Here is a 17,481-nt window from a genome sequence, read left to right as displayed (position 1 = left end):
TGAGCTCAACATAAGCCTATTGGTTATTCATTGGCATATTGACTTAATAGACTATTGCTTATACATCATGATCACGAGTCATTAGTTGTAGACATATCAATTCACCAAGTATTACCAAAATATAATTTCTAAGAGTGATAAAGATGATCCAGACCTTAAAATAATTAGGCTTAAATCAACCTCTTAAGGTTTAACTCATTGTAGTAAATTCATTCTGATCCATGTAGATAGATTACTAGTATTATGCAAAATAGACTATTAGAAATAAAAGACAAGTAGCAATGTAGCTTACTTGTAGTAGGATGTTTTAGGGTGATAACATATCAAGTCCTTTACCTTAGAATTTTGAAGAGTAGTTAGAGTTTTCTAACAACCATAATATTAGGTGATGATTTATTTTAATATAAGACCTTTCCCCTTCTACATAAAAAAGCCTTTCTTTGTCGGATGTCGGGTGCAATTGAATTGCACTAAACTAGGGATCTTAGGACAAGACTTTACTTTTTTAGCTTTTATCATTAATGTGTTTGTTTAATTTGCTTTAATTTATTTGTTATTTTCTTTGTCTATCTTTCATACTTAGTCTGTCATTTTTATATTGAATATGGATGTATACCTATGTATAGTACAACACTATCTAAGAGCACACATCCTTTGTTTAACGTTAGATGGAGAAGTAAGGGTACCGTAATGGTCTTCAACCTGGATAAGACTCATGAAGTTATCTTACTTCTATTTGATTAACTATTTAAGTATGTTTGGTATGTCGAGGTAACATGGTCCTAACCTATGCTATCCACACCTAGTAGGTGATGCAATCCAAGCACCAAAGGATTCATTAGAGGTTCTGGTTGGTTCAGTTACAAGGCTTAGAGATAAGAGGTTCAAAGAGGCTTTTAATAGACTTCTTCAAGATACGTGGGCTAAAGTGAACTTCAAGAGGATATTAATTAATGAGGAGAAAGCTGTGATTAATCTTATTCATGTTCAAGAAGGGTTTGTTGGTGGAACCAAGACCATTACACAAGGATTGAGAGAAGAAGATTAGATTCGGACAATTTGACCTTTCGCTATCTATTTTATCATAACTGGAGCTACATGTCAAATTTTGAGGTGATTCTAGTTGCGCTGGAAACTAGACTTCCATAACTTTCCAATGGAATATGGCACGCCTTCTAATTCTTTAATACAAGAGAGAACTATCCGTTTGAAGTTGGACTTTGTTACTACCAGATAAAATACGAAAATAATCGAATTTGTCTTATTAAATTAGTTGGGCTATTAAACTTTCTTTATTTTATGAGGAAACACTTGTTTGGGTTTCAAACTTGTTTATTTTAATTAGTTTGGACTAGTTTTAGCTTGATTTGATTATTATTTAAATTGGTTTATATGTGAACTATTAGGGAAACTAGGGTTTTTGGTTTAAAGTATAAATACTCTCGAGAATAATTTTTAGCACTTTTTTTTTTGCTAATAATATTCTGATTTTTGTCGACTTTTGGTTGTCAATCTTAATTCTTAATTGAACTTTCAATTCTTCAAAGAATTGACCAATCTTTATTGTGAATTTATACTCCTTTTGCTTGTCTGCAGGTGTAGCCGTTGTGATTGAGTTGATTTATAATCTTGTTGTCTTGGAGCATGTTTTTCATTATAATAAACTCATTTTAATTTCAGCAAACTTGGGTTAAATAGATTTTGGGTTTACGAATTCTATTCAATTCCACTAGGATTCGCATCACATAATTAAGCTGGTATCATGATCCCTTAACTACTTGACCAGGAGAATGAGTCCAATCTCAACGATTAGCCTTGGCAACTCTTTTGATCTCATCCTTTTTCTTGATAGCATAGCTGTTCATAAACATAATATATATAAATTATTACTAAATGTTTTTTTTTCCTTCGCAAGGTAGGAAATTAAATAGTCTTGACAATCACAAAATTAATTTCCTCTCGGAATGTTCATGTGCATATATATATATACCTGTTAGTAGATCCCTTGGCAGCATTAATCAATTCATCAGCCAAACATTCAGCAGTGACAAGAAGATATATTGCTTGGTTCACACGGCGAAGTGGAGAGACATCAACAGCTTGCCTCCTAACCACACCTGCTGCGCCAATTCGTGTCGCATCTTCTCTTGGACCACTATGTTGACACACAAACAAATACCAAAAATCGACCAGATCTAGTTAGTTTTATGATATATATATATATAAGTCAATTTAATTTAAATTAAAATGAGCATTAAGTCCTTTGATCATCTTTCCTGAAAACCAGGAAGGGCAAGAATTAGAAATTGAGTTCTATTTGTTGTTACAAAATACTCCAAAACTTTTAACACGAAAAAAAATATTTGAAGTAATAAACAGAGACATTGAAAATTACGAATAAAGTAAAGAGTATCTCTATAATGATGCTGCAAAATGGTAAGCCATAAAAAGAATGAATTGATGATTTATTGTGTGCACAATTTATCAAATGCAAGAAATCATTTATTGGATCTCTAGCAACAGGATCATTAATGACTTGAACGGGGTTTTGGGCAGTAAGAAGGTTGATAATCTCCATAGCATATATGCTTCACAATCCTGACTGCCATCAACTTCTTGCCATTGTTGCGTCCGAGCATCATGCATCAATGCGTTTACCAACCTTCCCACAATGGGGCATTGAGCCTTGCTGAACCGCTTTGCCGAGTACCTTCCGCCCGTAAGCGGTATATAAGTAGCATGCTTGGTTGCATCACCCCTAAAATAATCCTCTAGACCTGCCAAATTAAAATACAAAAGAAAGCAATCATATATATGTGCGTGTGTGTGTGTGTGTAACTTGTTAAGCAGATTCACCTTCACATACATGTGTCTATATTTTAGAACTTGCATGCAAATGTTCAAAGGTCCATTTGTTGAACAGCTTCACATCAAAGATCGGAAGCTCCTTTTTGTATGCATCATAATCCTGATGAGGAGCAGGTGCCATTCCCAGCCATCTGCAGCCATGATATGATGATGGGTGGCTAGAGTTTAGAGAAGAAAATAGGGAAAAGGTAGATTGGTGAGTACAAGAGCCATGATACTACAGGGCCTAGCTATATTTATAGAAAAAGATGGAAACAACTAGTGTGCTGGCAAGTGAATCAGCATATGATTATATTGCCAATTTCTGGATAAAAACAATAACTCATTAAATTGCAATGAAGTTGGCAAACCCAAATAAAGATAAAGGTGATCTAATTAGGTGATCTAATCTTAAGGGACATGAAAGGGATTACAAAGAGAATTGCTGCATTCCTCGCTTGTTTACAGCATAGATCATGGTAGTAATTACTAACACTGCATGCATATTTTCTTTTACAGCATAGATTTTGTTAAGAATGTCTATCCCATCCCCTCCCCTCATTGTCTTTCATGAAGTTAAGATTTTATGTACTGTTCTACATGAAAGAATATATTAATTTTGAACACTCAACTACACAAAAGTGAAGGAAATGAATGATCTAGCCTCTTAATTTGATCTGGTGAAGTCTTAACTCAAGATTCTTAAATACCTGTACGTCTGCTATCATAATTAACAATAGGGTTCAGAATTACCTGAATTGATTGCCATCATGTTGAATGATAGTGCTCGATTAGATGCATTCTGGAACTTTTGAGCCAATTTCGTTTTATGGACTCGACGTGATCATTAGCCAGGCCGGCCCGTCGAAAATCCTCCTCGACAGCCCGACTCAATTATACTACGGCCAGGCCATGGCTGAAGTGTCAATATCTAACCTTCTTGCCCTAGCCCACATGGCAGTTTTTTTTACTTGACAAATCAATGTACATGAATGCTAGTGACTTCTTGATAATGTTAGAAGCGCTGGAGAGCTGGGTTTTAGGACCCGCCACGTCAAATGATTAATCTGGAACACAAACATAAATAAGAGAAGTTAACTTGATCACATTTTACATGAAATGTGAAAGCTTGGAATTGAATTGATGATCTCTTGATAAATATTTAAAGATCCTTGCTAATGAAACAAACCCACCGAATGGTTGTTTAATAAATGAGATCAAATCAAATTATCATCTAAAACTAAAACTAAAATTGAAAGAAATATTGGTTTTGAAGTTGTTTCTTATCACAAAAATGATTATTGTAAATCAAATAATTCAATACTTTTTTTAAAATTAGTATGGGTGTCCGTGCCAGTTTGTACGCATCTTGACTAATTCTATGGGTTCTAAAGTTAACGACTATATAAATCTTCAGTGACTTTGAGGTTTGTGGGACTTGAACTGGTAACTTCTAGAGATCAAACTTAAGACCTGACCAGTTGAGCTACACTCTTCAAGATTCAAATAATTTAATATTACTTACACGGTAAGTTGCTTAAGTTAATTTTTAATTAAAAAGAGAGAGAGAAAAGCATGTGTAGACATTCTAAACACAGCCTTTTGGCATCGTTAAAACTTTTAATTGAAAATTATGTTTATGTTTAATAAAATAAATTATAAAATATATAAAATAATAAATTAAAAAAAATTATTAACGTGAATTAAAAACTAAAATAGGAAGATAGTATTTCTTATAAAGAGCAAAATATAGATGTACTGTGATGTGTTCTTCTAAAAATTTTACTTACTTATATAGGAAAAAAATTAATTTTTGTAAGAAAAGAATTGATTTAAATTTTATAGAAAATTTATTATTTTTTAGTCTTAATTATCCTTTTCTTATCAATGTAACTTTAAACATATATTTCCTTTTAGCAATGTAGATTATTGCATAAAAAACTAACAGCAATTAACATAAATATCTAAAAAACAATAAATGATTTAAAATAATAAATAAATAAATCTCTTTAATTGAAACGTTTTTTCTTATTCATGTGTTCATTTTTAAAAAAAAATGTCTTTTTTATTTGAAATATTATTTTTTAAAATAAAAACTTATCATAATCTTATAAGAAAGTTTTGATAAAAAAACAAATAAGTTTTTAAATTAATAATTTTGATGCAATGCATTTAAATATATAAGAATAATAGTTTAAAAAAAAATATTACATAAAAAAATTGGCAATATATATAAAAAAATGAAATAGATATTTCATTTGCATTGAATATTCATGAGTAAATATTTTAGATAATTATACATATTATATTAAAATATAATTATTCAAAAAGTGATTTTTAATATTACTATAAAAACTCTAATATTATTTGAAAACAATGGCATATTAGATTAAAATTATTAAAAGAATATTGTTACAAAATGAAAATAAAAATAAAAATGAAGGGCCATTATAAAATGAATGGACACACATGCTTGGGCTGGAATAATGAGTCCATGTACTTGGGCTATAATTCAAAAAATCCAAGTGCATCTGGGCTTGCAAATCTAGACCAATATGGCAATATGCATGTTCTTTTTCTCCTTAATGGACGGACCATATTTTGTCTGCTCTAATTTTTTTCTAAACTGAACTGATGACGTGTCACCTATTTTAGAAGACCATATGATATCCATCTGCAACTTTTTTCAATTGTTGAAGAGTGTGTTTGGTATTGCGGTAACTGTTATAATTGTGATTTGAAAAAAGTTGTTTTATAAAAAATATTTTTAGTTGTGGTTCGTTTGAAAAAATAGGTGTTTGGTTAAAACTGTGGTTAAAATTGAGGTCGAAGAAAAAGTAGTTTAATGTGTTTGGTTAAAAATGTTTTTGAAATTGAGGTTATAAAATAATTTTAAAAAATATATATTAATATTGATGGTTTTTAATTTAAATATTGTGGATTTAACTATTGCGGTAACATCATGAAATAAATCATACTTTATATATATAAAAAATTATTATTCTATTAAACTATCTACAATTCCATTACGTATAAAATTCATCCGACAAGAACTACAGTTTTCATAATTTTTTAGCGTGTAATAAAATTAGATAAAATATTATCATGTATAAAATTCACTCCAAACTAGTTTTTTTTTTAAAAAAATATTAAAAAAATTAACAAAAACAAAACTTAACACCCTAAAAAAAAAGAAAAAAAAAGGAGGAGTCCAGTGCAAGTGAACAGTGCAAGAGAATTACACTGTTCACTATTTTTAAGTGAACAGTGCAATCTCTTGCACTGTTCATGTTAATTGCACTGTTCATTGAACAGTGCAATTAACGTGAACAGTGACAAAAGTATGAAATGGCTGCTTTTCCTTTCCTGCGTTGCTAACGCAGAAATTCAGTGAGCTCCAATGAACAGTAAATCACTTTTTTCCTTAACCAAACAGCTGCGAACTGCGTTTTAAATAAAACGTAGCTGCAGCCGCAGAGCCAAACGGGCTCGAAACTTGAAAGTAGCTATGAGAAAATCAAGGTTTAAGTTTGTGGATAAAAAAACTTATTTTTGAACTATTTTCTTAATAACATTAAAGAAACTTCTGAAGGATCTCTAAAAATTCATTTCCAACAACAAAATATATTTTAATTTACTTAAAAATTTAAAATTAAATCAAAATTATAATTTTTTTTAGATCTGAACTCCCTTTTCTAGCACTATTATAAATGAAAACCACTTTAATTGTGTTATTCTTTTAAATTTGAATCCATAATTATTAAATTCAAAATTATTTGTGGCTAGAATCTAGCCACTAAAAAGCTTTCTATCCTCAAATTTTTTAGTGATTTTCTCACTCTTTTCTAGACTAAAACATAAAAAAATAAAGTTTTTGATAAAAAAAATTAAACATCAACTTAATATTAAGTTGTGATTTTGACACATTATAAAAAACAAATTGAAATAAATCATCAAGTTCAATAATTTATTTTTAACAAACTTCTTAAATTTATTTCAATTTTATTTTGAATATGTTTTATTTTATGAGCTGTTTCTAGTATAATGGTATTTAATTATAGTTTTTATTTGAATTTATTTAATAGATAAGTTGAATTTATATGTTTGGAAAAATTATAATTCAATTTATTTTATTTTTTAAAATATTTGTAAAAAAAATGAATGGATGTCTATTTTGGAAAGGTGTTTTTAATATCATTTTTTTTCTAAGTATAATAAACAAGAAGCACTAATTTCTATAATATATATATATATATATATATATATATATATATATATATATATTAAATTAAATCCCATTTTAAATTTTATCGTAAAAAAAAACCAACTACTAGAAGCAAAACTAATCGAATTCAAGACAGGAGGAGGAGGAGGAGGAGGAGGAGGAGGAGGAGGAGGCCTGGATAAGTTTTTAATATTTACAATATTTAATTTTTATTACAGAGAAGAGACAAAGAGAGGGTCACCTTTTCTCCAGTGGCTTGCTTTCACAAGATCGTACTTGCCAAATCCAAAAATCGTACTTTGTCTCCTCCTAGCTTGCTTTCACAATCACAGGAGAATTGTGTGTGTGTGTGTTCAACAAAACACAAGATACCATACCATACCATACCATAGCAGTATATTAACTCTTGTGCTAAGCTAATAGGACTTTGTTTTCTTTAGATTGATTCGATCTCCATTTCTAATCTAAAATTCATTTCTTTTCCATTCCCGTCTCCCCAATACACTATAAAAAGTAACAACTTTCCTCCCAAATCTCATGTTTTGACCTCATCACTCCTGGAGCTTGTAAGTTTTTGAACAACAATTGAATTCGATTCCTTTTGCTTGTTTGATTTGTTTTGATTTGATTTTGGTGTAGGGATTTGAATAGACAATTGGGGTATTTGGATTTCAAGAAGAATTGGGCATGAATGAAGATGGTCTTTATATCCAAGATAAAATGGATTGCACTCTTTGTATTGATGCTATCGATGGTGTCTTTGGTGGTTCATCTTTCTATTACAAGGCTTTCAGGCGCTTATTCAATGCAATCTACTTTAATGCCCTTTAATGGATTTGATTTCACTGCTTCTATCTTTGCCCCACAGGTTTCGATTCTGCTTTCTTCTGTATTCTTTTTTCTGTGTCTTCTGCATTTTTTGTTTATTTTTTTTATCTGGTTTTTCTTTCCTTTTCTTGATGTGGCAGAGTGATAGATTTGTTAGAAATATGAAGTTGTGGGGGCCTGTGATGTCATTGAAATCATTGCAGCCTTATGCCAATCCAAGAAGCAACTATCCTGGTAATGGGTTTTGATGAAATTGTCTATTCTTGTGTTTACACTTCTATTTCTTTTATCTTCAATGATGTGGTTTTTTGAACTGGTATTTCTCAATGATGAGTTTCTTTTGGTTAGTGGCTAGCTGCTGTGGAATTTGGAAATGTGACATGGATTTGATCAATGTGCTTTATAGGAGTGTATTTAAATGAACGGTGGATTAGTACGTTGCTGAGTTTTTTTTTGGGAGGTTTATGTAATTTATAGCTTGGTTGAGGTAATTTCTTGTTGGTTCTGGTACCCATTTGACATGCTTCTGAGGGAGTATTCAATGAATACATGTTTTAGGGAATTGAGAAATCATTCTGTTTGGTCACCTTTCCCCTTGTCATTTCCAATTGGGCGATCTTGTATTTTGCTGATATTGCTTGTGAGTCAGAGCTGTTCTTTTTATGGGTTTGGAATTCCTTACTTATTCTGACAAATAGCGATGTGTTGAATTGGAAAAGAACAGTACATATCTAGTTAGATATTTTTATAATCTGATGGAACGTAAATGGGTATACAATGTGTACCGCTATATTTAATATATTATTTACATACTCTTACAGAAGTATCTATTTAAAAGCCTGTGAAAAATTTGGGTGGCATATATGTTTCAGAGTAGATCGTGGAAAATGTTGGTGACATTTTTTATTTTTGGATGAAGGGAAACCCTTACCTAGGTTAAACCTGTGGTGCATGCAATTGCTCCATTCTCTTGTACTGGGTAAAACTTGGACTTGCGTTCATGGGCATGGATAGATAACTTTCAAGGAAGAGTTTGTACCTAATAAGATTCGAATCATGACCTACCCTTATCTTGGCACCTCTAACCAATTAGTCAACTCGTTATTTGTGGAATTATTGAAACATTTCTTCTCTACAAGACCTGTGTATATATGCCATATGAAATGTGCAGAAAAGAGCATTCTAATTATTTTGATTTCTAATAAATTGCTTTTACCAAAGCTGCAATCTTGCTTCCCATTTGCTTTCATTTAAACAACGAGCTTATTTCCTTGGTTCTCTTGCCGTCTTGCTTGTTATATCATGATCTTTATGAGCCTTATTTGAGAATTTCTCTCTGTGTTGATTTTTATTTTGCATATATTTTATTTGATTTTTTACAGTTCCAGCTGAAAGGAACAATGGTTACATTTATGCAAAAATTTTTGGTGGATTTGAGAAGATAAGATCCTCGGTATGATTCATTTGATATTTTAGACTTGTTTTAATTATGATTTATAGTGGGAGTTCATAACATTTCTGTTAATTTTCTAGATCTGTGATCTTGTCACCATATCCAGGCTTCTAAATGCTACTCTTGTCATTCCAGAGATTCAAGAAAGTCTTCAATCAAAAGGCATTAGGTAATTTATTTTAGCTAGTTTAATGGTTTGTTTCACCATTATTCCATGTGCTCGTAAAGCTTACCATTTTTTTTTTCTGAATTTCAAACAGTTACAAATTCAAGAGTTTTTCATATCTCTTTGATGAAGATCAGTTCATAGCATCACTTAAAAATGATGTAAACATTGTGAAGAGCCTGCCTGAGAATTTGAAAGCAGCCAGGCGAAGGAATGAGGTCCGTACATATAAGCCCAAAAGATCTGCTTCTCCAAATTTCTACGTCAAAGAAATTTTGCCTGTGTTAAAGAAATCCAAGGTTATTGGACTAGTTCTTCATGATGGAGGATGCCTGCAGGTAGGTGAATCTATTGAAATGTAGGTCATAAATGATTTTTGTTGGTGTGCAAATGCTCTCATCTCAAAGAGCTCCACTTTTCTACTCAGAATTATCCAAATAATTGATTGTTGTCTCATCTATTTTTTTCTTCTGGGATAAGACCTGTGCTTGGAGAAACTTTAGTATTTGGATGATAACTGTTAATTATTTTCTTGTATTCTCCATGCATAGATAGGCTATGCTCATTTCGATGATAGGAGTATGCTGTTCCATCTAGCACCCATTCTTGTAGGTTGTGATGCTCTTATTGATGACCACGGTCAGATCAGTGTCATGGTTCCTTTCTACTTCCCACAAGCTCTGACCTTCAATGGTAGGAAATGGATTTCCCTGCATCAACATTGAGGACTTTGGATTCATTTACCATTTGTTTTTAGAATGCCCTATCTGCATTTTTACCCAACTTAACAGATACCTCCTTGTTAACTTGATGGGAATGTTGTTACTGTTTGGTGCTATTTTACCCTTTCTGCCTGTTTGTTCTTGTTCTTTGCGGCCACCATATTTGATATTCACAAAGTTTGGCATTTGCAATTAAATGGGGCTCCTCACTTTGGGGCATTGAATTTGGGTATTCATGGCACTGTTGACATCTATCAATTATTCTTGATAATGCTGTAATCTCTGTTAATAACGTTCTTCTCAGTCAATTCTTCCACCGAGCATGTCCGAATTTCAGAGGCTTAGATGTCGGGTTGCATTCCATGCTCTAAAATTTCGCCGAGAAATTCAGATGGTTGGTCAGTTGATGGTTCAGAGGTATAGTTGATTAGTTTCTCACCTTTCCTTTCCAATAAAATTATAATGCAAACTACAAGATCTGTGGTGTAGCACTTTCTGTAAGAACACAGCCCACATTGCATAATAAATTGCATGTGAATTCACAACTTATGAAGCATTTGCTTGCAGTTCTTGACTTTAACCTCATTTCCACAGGTTACGGGCATCTGGTCAACCTTTCCTTGCATTTCATCCTGGCTTGGTGAGAAACATTTTGGCATATCATGGTTGTGCAGAACTATTCCAGGCTAGTTGTTCAAGCCTTTTCGCCTCTATATCATTTTCATAGTCGAAGTTGCATTTTAATGTTTCAGTTTCATTTCTTTTAATTTTTATTACTTATTTTGCTATTTAGTTGGTCAGAAATTTCAGTGGTTGGAATTTCAATTTTCTGATACTCTATCTATATGAATTTCTACCTCAAACAAAGATGAAGATAGACTATGCCAATATTTCATTGAGTTATCTAATTTTGCTAACTCCATTTTCTAACTTGGCACTTCTTCTAGGATGTTCACGCTGAGCTTATACAGTATCGAAGGGCACAGATGATTAAGCAAGGGATTCTTAATGGTGAGCTAGGTGTAGACTCACACATCCATAGAGACAATGGGTCATGCCCCCTCATGCCAGAAGAGGTATGCTCAGGGTTAAGGTTTAACTTTCAAGTCCAAACTGTTCAATGCATGCTTACTTTTTATCTAGACTGGAATTTGGCTATTTGCACATTGTCGGCACTCCCCAGAATTTGAATTATTTTTACCAAATCATTTGTAGATTTCATAGTAATTCAAATCCTTAAAGTTTCTTGCCTCTTAGTAGGGATTTTGTTTTTCACATTGAGGAAATTATCAATAGAAAAGGAAAAAAAATGTACAAGTTGGAGACATCCTCCAAATAGAGAATGAGAAAAAATAACAAAAATTCAATATAAAAGATAGTCTAATCCCCCTAAATTAACTTTGAAACTCAAACACCCTAGAAGTCCCATGCATTGCATTGCATTGCAAAGAAGCTAGAAGTTTTATTCTATTGCATACCAATTTTCTAGAGGTTGACTTATCCTAACAACGTCTACTCTTTCTCTCCATCCAACGTTCCAAATAAGACACTACATCACCCCAAGGTCATATGCTCCTTCCTCCAAAAACCCACAAATTGACAGCAATCCTGTTTCAAGCTCAGAACCGGCTAAGTTTCTCTATCCACCATCATTGGGCAACCCAAAGTTGACACTTCTAGCATGGTAGCATATTACACAGATCATAGGAGGAAGGCTTTTGTGAGAGGTGCTCTAACTTGCAACAAATTATTAGTTTTCATCTTATCAAACGTTACTATCTAGATGAATGACTCAACTTTGCAGGGTCTTTTTAGTTTTCCAAATACCCTTTGGTAAAACAAATTTTCGAATACTTGTGACTTCAAAAAGGCAGGAAAGGAATGATTTATGACGAAAAAAGGCTTGATTGGAATACTCTATTTTACAATCCAACATCTAAGAGAAAGAACACAAATCAATGACACAACAACAACAGCAACAACAACAACAATGACTAAGCCTCAGCCCAAATCAATGGTAGGGACCAGGGAAAAGGATAGATAAGTTCATGTTTATAATTTAAAAGGCCATACAGTTCTATCATATTTTTTTTAAAGAGCAGTAAGTTCAATTTTCTAGTTTATCTTACAATAAAAGTTTGTATTTCATTGTACTCCTTATACTCTTCTCATATGCTTCAAAAATTATAATTCAAGTGGTTCTCATATACTCCCTATTATTTATAGCACTGTCGACCAAGATATGACCATTTCTACTGCAACCTCTTTATTCAGGGTTTTAGGCCAGCTATCTTCAATCTGGAACTGATGCTTTCTGTTACATAAATAAGGATTAATGTCTGCAGAAAAGCATGTATTCCCTTTGTGGTTCATATTCTTCATAATGGTCGTTTGCAGCTGAAATTTCTTGTTCTGTCTAAAATATTTTCAGGTTGGTCTTCTCCTTCAAACGATGGGCTATCCTAACAGAACAGTGATATATGTGGCTGGTTCTGAAACTTTCGGTGGTCAGCGTGTTTTGATCCCTCTGCGTGCCATGTTCTCCAACACTGTGGATCGCACTCGGGTGTGCACTAAGCAAGAACTGTCTGATTTGGTTGGTCCTGAAACACCTCTTCCTCTGAATCCTTTTCAGCCACCTCCTACCAAAAGTGAGGAACAACTTAAAGAAGAGTGGAATATGGCAGGCCCTCGGCCTCGTCCCCTTCCTCCACCTCCTGACAGACCCATCTATCAACATGAAAAAGAAGGCTGGTATGGTTGGATCACTGAGTCTGACACAGAACCAGACCCTTCACCTGTAGATCTGAGGATGCAAGCACACAGGTTACTCTGGGATGCTCTCGATTATATTGTCTCAGTGGAAGCAGATGCATTCTTTCCTGGTTTTCATAATGATGGTAGTGGATGGCCAGACTTCTCAAGCTTGGTCATGGGACAGCGGCTATACGAGAGTGCTTCTTCTATAACATATCGGCCAGACAGGTATGATGTGCAAAAACTCTTATTATGAACTTCAAATGGGTTAGTTTTTAAAAGCTATTGAATGATTCCATGGAAATTTATTCAATACAATATGTTCTAATGCACAAAATGGAAGCATAATGTGGATGAATCTCCTCAGCTACCTGACTATGATTGAAAGAGAAGGAAAGATTTGCTAAGAATGCAATAGATGCTCTCAGATTTTTTAGAAAGGATATCAGCCTGCATTTTCATTCTCACACAAGAATATGTATGTATAGATTTGAGTTGAGTAAAATCAATATTTTTCCTCCTGCTCTTTTAGAGAGTAATCATCTCAGATGGCTACACTTCCCAAATAATAATAATCATGTTATATTGAGATTGCCACAAGAGAGGTATTCTAGGATGCCAGGGAAAAAAAGACTTGCAAATTTTTGCGATTTTCTTTATCGCATGTTTTTGCGATCCATCATAATTTTCGTTTAATTAAATATCTTTTGCTGGTTTATCTGCTTATTTTCTATTTTTTACACCATGTACTTAAGTTTTTCTGTTTTTGGCAATCTTGATATATCTTCTTGATGTCCACTTGTATTTAATAAAATAGAAAAAATCATTCTGATGCGTTGTTGGTTCTTCAAACAGGAGAGTTCTTGCAGAACTTTTCAACATTACCCGTGACAACATGTACTACCATCTCAACTATTCTTGGAAACTTTCAGTAAGGGAACATCTCAACAAATGCTTGAGTGAAGATGGCCTTATCAGGCAATCCCTTCTGTCAAAGCCAACCACATTCCTGTCTCACCCGCTTCCTGAATGCTCTTGTAGAATTCCTTCTGCAGAGGTTCCAAAACAGGTAAAAGGTAATGATGGACGATTACTAGATGGAGGAGAGGACGAGTGCCCAACATGGATGAAGCATAGTCAGGAAGATGCTCACTTAGAGTCAGCAGTGGCAGAAGATGGTAGTAATGGTAATAACGAGTTAGAATATGAAAATGATGGTGTTGAACAGCAAGAATCTGATGACAATGCAGTTAAAAGTAGACTTACTCAACTACCCGTGGATCAGGATGATGAATGGGATCCTAATGACTAGAAGCGGACTTGCTGATGATATGACTTGTGTTTTTATAATTGAAGCTAGTAGTCAACTTTTCAGCAATATCGTCTGGGATGTAAAGTTTTGGGGATGGGGTGACAAGTCCAAGGTCGTTTTTCATAGTTCCAACTAGTGTTTTGAAGGAAATATTAAGATTTATTCTTTCCTGGTAGATTCACGGATACCTTCACATATAGAAAAGAAAAATATTTGTATACCTTCATACGACACTTTTATTAACGTGACGATAGTGAGCCTGACTGATGCCTTCCAGATAAGCTTATTGCAGACTGTTGCCGAAACAGGATTGCCCCCGTTGGAGAGATGTTTCAGCACAGAGGAGCTTAAACGTGGGAATGTTGTATTGGACAGCTTGCAATGCTTGAAGATCTTTTTGGTATCTGAAACTTTAATTTCTGTTCCTTGAACTGAATGTCATGTCAGAGTGTAAAGTTGATTCCAACAAAATTCAATGATAAATGATTCTTTTTTTTTTGTCTCAACTTTTATAATTCCATCAATTGGAGGTAAACAAAAAACATATGCGGATGTTATCATGTCATCATCGTACAATGTTACAAGTTCAATGGCCTGCCTGCTCAGATAATTCTGTTTTACAGAGTGCAAACCTACACGAGATGGTTGGCACATTTAACCTGTGCAGTTTCAGGAATGAGGGATGATGAGGTCGCACGGCTAATCTGCACCTCGGTTTGCAAACCAGCAAGGAAAAAGGCAGTTTTACCGAGCCTTCGCAATTAGCTGTTCGCAGGCGGGCCTTCTTCCTCTTATCCTCTCTGGAGGATGGCTCATAGCTCCAATACAACAACTCCATATTTAACTTGAGAAATGTTTTACAATCGGAAACCATACAGGGTGAGAAAATTGCTTTGCAGGAATAATCATAAAAATAACTTCAAATATAAATCGACAAATTGCCGGGATGGTTACAAAGGTGAATCTCACAACTCATGATACATTTATACAATAGACAAGACCAAGATGAGGCTAAGCACCCTTGTTGTTATCCCATGGCTTAATCACAGTCACAACGATGATGACAACAGTGATAAGAAGGATTATAATGGCAATGCACATCCTTTTCCGGGAGTTCCTTTGTAACTTCTTTGCCTTTTGGAGAGCACATGATCCATTCCTTTCCACCCGAGGCACAACAAGCATCCATCAGAGATGAATTCATTACCTGCGATTTATTTTCTGGACTTGTGCTCCTTTTTTTCACTAATAAAAATTACAATTCTATGCTGTCAAGCACGTCCCCTTGTGCATCCACCATGACTGCCATATCCAGAAAAATCTGCATGCCAAGTGAATAAAGAAAATAGAATCCTTCATGCTCATCCTCCACAAATATTTCTAGCTGATAATTCATTGATCTTGCTGGGTGCACATGCACATATGCCATTGTCGCTAAAAAACGACTCCCTTCTTGTTCCAGAACCTCAATTCATTGCTGGGTGCACATGCGCATAATTTTCTGTCACTTGTTCAATCTTGTTTTTCTAGTCCCAACTGTCTTTATCTTTTTTGTTCTCAGATACCAACCAAAACGCTATCTAAATCATCTAATTTACAATGGTGTGATTAGGAAATGTTCTGAGGGTGGTAGAAACCAACATATTGGATTTAGAGGGCGTATAGAAGTGTAGAAATGGTTACTTTTCAAAATATTTTTTGCTCGGAAATACATCAAAATAATATATATTCTTTTAAAAATATTTTTAACATCAACACATCGTAATTATATAAAAAAAAATGGTGTCCTAACTATAACTATAGTAGACCTTGCTATCATATCACAGTTGTGCCTAATAGACCTGAGTTTTCCCTAATGTTAGGGCTTTCTTGATATTAATATTATGTATTTTTTTGATCCAGGGATATCATTGTTATTGTTCTCCTCAATGCCCACTAAAACTAACTTCAAATTATGAGCCCTAACCTTTTTCAATAGTTCCATTATTGCTATTAGAGACACTCCTCCCCAGAACAAGATCCATAAATTCAGTTGAGAGCTTGATAACATCAAACACCTAAACGTTTTTACAGCCATTTGTATAATCATCGATTCATATATTGTTGACACTAGCAAAAGGCATCGCAGACTCGTTTGAAGGATCAAGAGTAAGGCTTAGAGGGAGGTAAATATTAGGGTTTGATAGGATAGATAAGATTCAATGGAGAAATAAAAACTAGTTATCAGAACTTAAAACATCAACAATATTAAACAATGAATGTAAAGATGATGAACCTGTAAAAAAAAAAGCTCGAAACAATAAAACAAAGCGTGTTCGAACCAATTAAATAAAATTAATTGGTTTGTACATGAATTTTGGGAAGTCTCTTGTATAAAAGAGATGCTGCTCATTTATTTTATTTTTTAAAATAAAAATGTTATTACCTTTGTTTAATCCTTTTATTTTAGCTTTTTTTTTAACTCTTTTCTAGTTTGTTTATTTAAATTTATTTTTTAAAAAATATTAAACACGTTACTGATGGAATTATTGATGGACTAAGTCTGTCATCAAATTCCATAACATGAAATGCTAGTCGGATTCCATCCGTTGGTAATATGAAAAAAATCACTGATAAAATTATAAATGATTTTATTTGTTGGTGATAATATGATATATTTACCAATAAAATTACCGATAAAATGATGGTAATTTTTTTTTGTTTGATGTGTTTTTTTTCCATAAATTTATTGATATTTATATTATTAATGAACTGACTGACAAAATAAAAATCATCAACAAGAAATTTTTTGATAAATAGTAATTGTACGTGATGTTGTTAATAAATATTTTCTCTACATAATTAATGTCTAAATAACAACAAAACAATCCGTCCATAATATGAAAAATTATAGTAGTGATATGAATTGAGAGCATCATGATTATCATCAAACATGTTTAGCTATTTTACAATGAAGTGCAAAAATTAAACCAAGGTAACGTCATCGGTCTAAACTCAAATCTTTTCAATTAAAGAAATAATCTTTAAGATAATGTTTCCTTGACTTGAGAATCATATAATCATATTTGGAACAATGACATAGATGTCATCACTTAAAATGCACAAGGTGAAGCCTTTCATACTCAATTCATCAAATTCTCCTATGCATGTACGCACATTGCATGCTCAGTC

General features: G+C 33.2%; 2 protein-coding genes across 2 annotated transcripts; one reads left to right on the top strand and one right to left on the bottom strand.

The window, feature by feature from the left end:
- Nucleotides 1-1,802: 1,802 nt before the first annotated feature.
- LOC18104118 (40S ribosomal protein S5-2) lies at nt 1,803-2,989 on the bottom strand. The gene is made up of 4 exons (XM_006375826.1): nt 2,887-2,989; nt 2,663-2,777; nt 1,991-2,155; nt 1,803-1,857 (listed from the first exon to the last, which is right to left on the bottom strand). The coding sequence occupies exons 1-4, from the start codon at nt 2,987-2,989 to the stop codon at nt 1,803-1,805; spliced, it is 438 nt and encodes a 145-aa protein (XP_006375888.1).
- Nucleotides 2,990-7,224: 4,235 nt separating this feature from the next.
- Nucleotides 7,225-14,808, top strand: LOC7489661 (protein EMBRYO SAC DEVELOPMENT ARREST 30). The gene is made up of 11 exons (XM_002319649.4): nt 7,225-7,638; nt 7,712-7,940; nt 8,041-8,134; nt 9,283-9,353; nt 9,434-9,522; nt 9,614-9,857; nt 10,546-10,658; nt 10,836-10,926; nt 11,189-11,317; nt 12,673-13,226; nt 13,854-14,808. Exons 2-11 carry the CDS (start codon nt 7,764-7,766, stop codon nt 14,308-14,310), a joined length of 2,019 nt encoding a protein of 672 aa, XP_002319685.3. The 5' UTR covers nt 7,225-7,638; nt 7,712-7,763; the 3' UTR covers nt 14,311-14,808.
- The last annotated feature ends 2,673 nt before the right edge of the window (nt 14,809-17,481 follow it).

This window comes from Populus trichocarpa, chromosome 13, assembly GCF_000002775.5.
Source record: "Populus trichocarpa isolate Nisqually-1 chromosome 13, P.trichocarpa_v4.1, whole genome shotgun sequence".
Taxonomy (NCBI): Eukaryota; Viridiplantae; Streptophyta; class Magnoliopsida; order Malpighiales; family Salicaceae; genus Populus; species Populus trichocarpa.
This window is presented reverse-complemented; position numbering and strand designations above follow the sequence as displayed.

Excerpts from the sequence above, each read along its gene's own strand:
- LOC7489661 (XM_002319649.4), top strand. The coding sequence starts at position 7,764 with ATGAAGATGGTCTTTATATCCAAGATAAAATGGATTGCACTCTTTGTA. Across the intron at positions 10,927-11,188 it reads GTTGTGCAGAACTATTCCAG|GATGTTCACGCTGAGCTTAT; the intron begins GCTAGTTGTTCA and ends CACTTCTTCTAG. Across the intron at positions 13,227-13,853 it reads ATAACATATCGGCCAGACAG|GAGAGTTCTTGCAGAACTTT; the intron begins GTATGATGTGCA and ends TTCTTCAAACAG.
- LOC18104118 (XM_006375826.1), bottom strand. The coding sequence starts at position 2,989 with ATGGCACCTGCTCCTCATCAGGATTATGATGCATACAAAAAGGAGCTT. Across the intron at positions 2,778-2,886 it reads CTTTGAACATTTGCATGCAA|GTCTAGAGGATTATTTTAGG; the intron begins GTTCTAAAATAT and ends TTAATTTGGCAG. Across the intron at positions 2,156-2,662 it reads CAATGCCCCATTGTGGGAAG|TGGTCCAAGAGAAGATGCGA; the intron begins GTTGGTAAACGC and ends GTGTCAACATAG.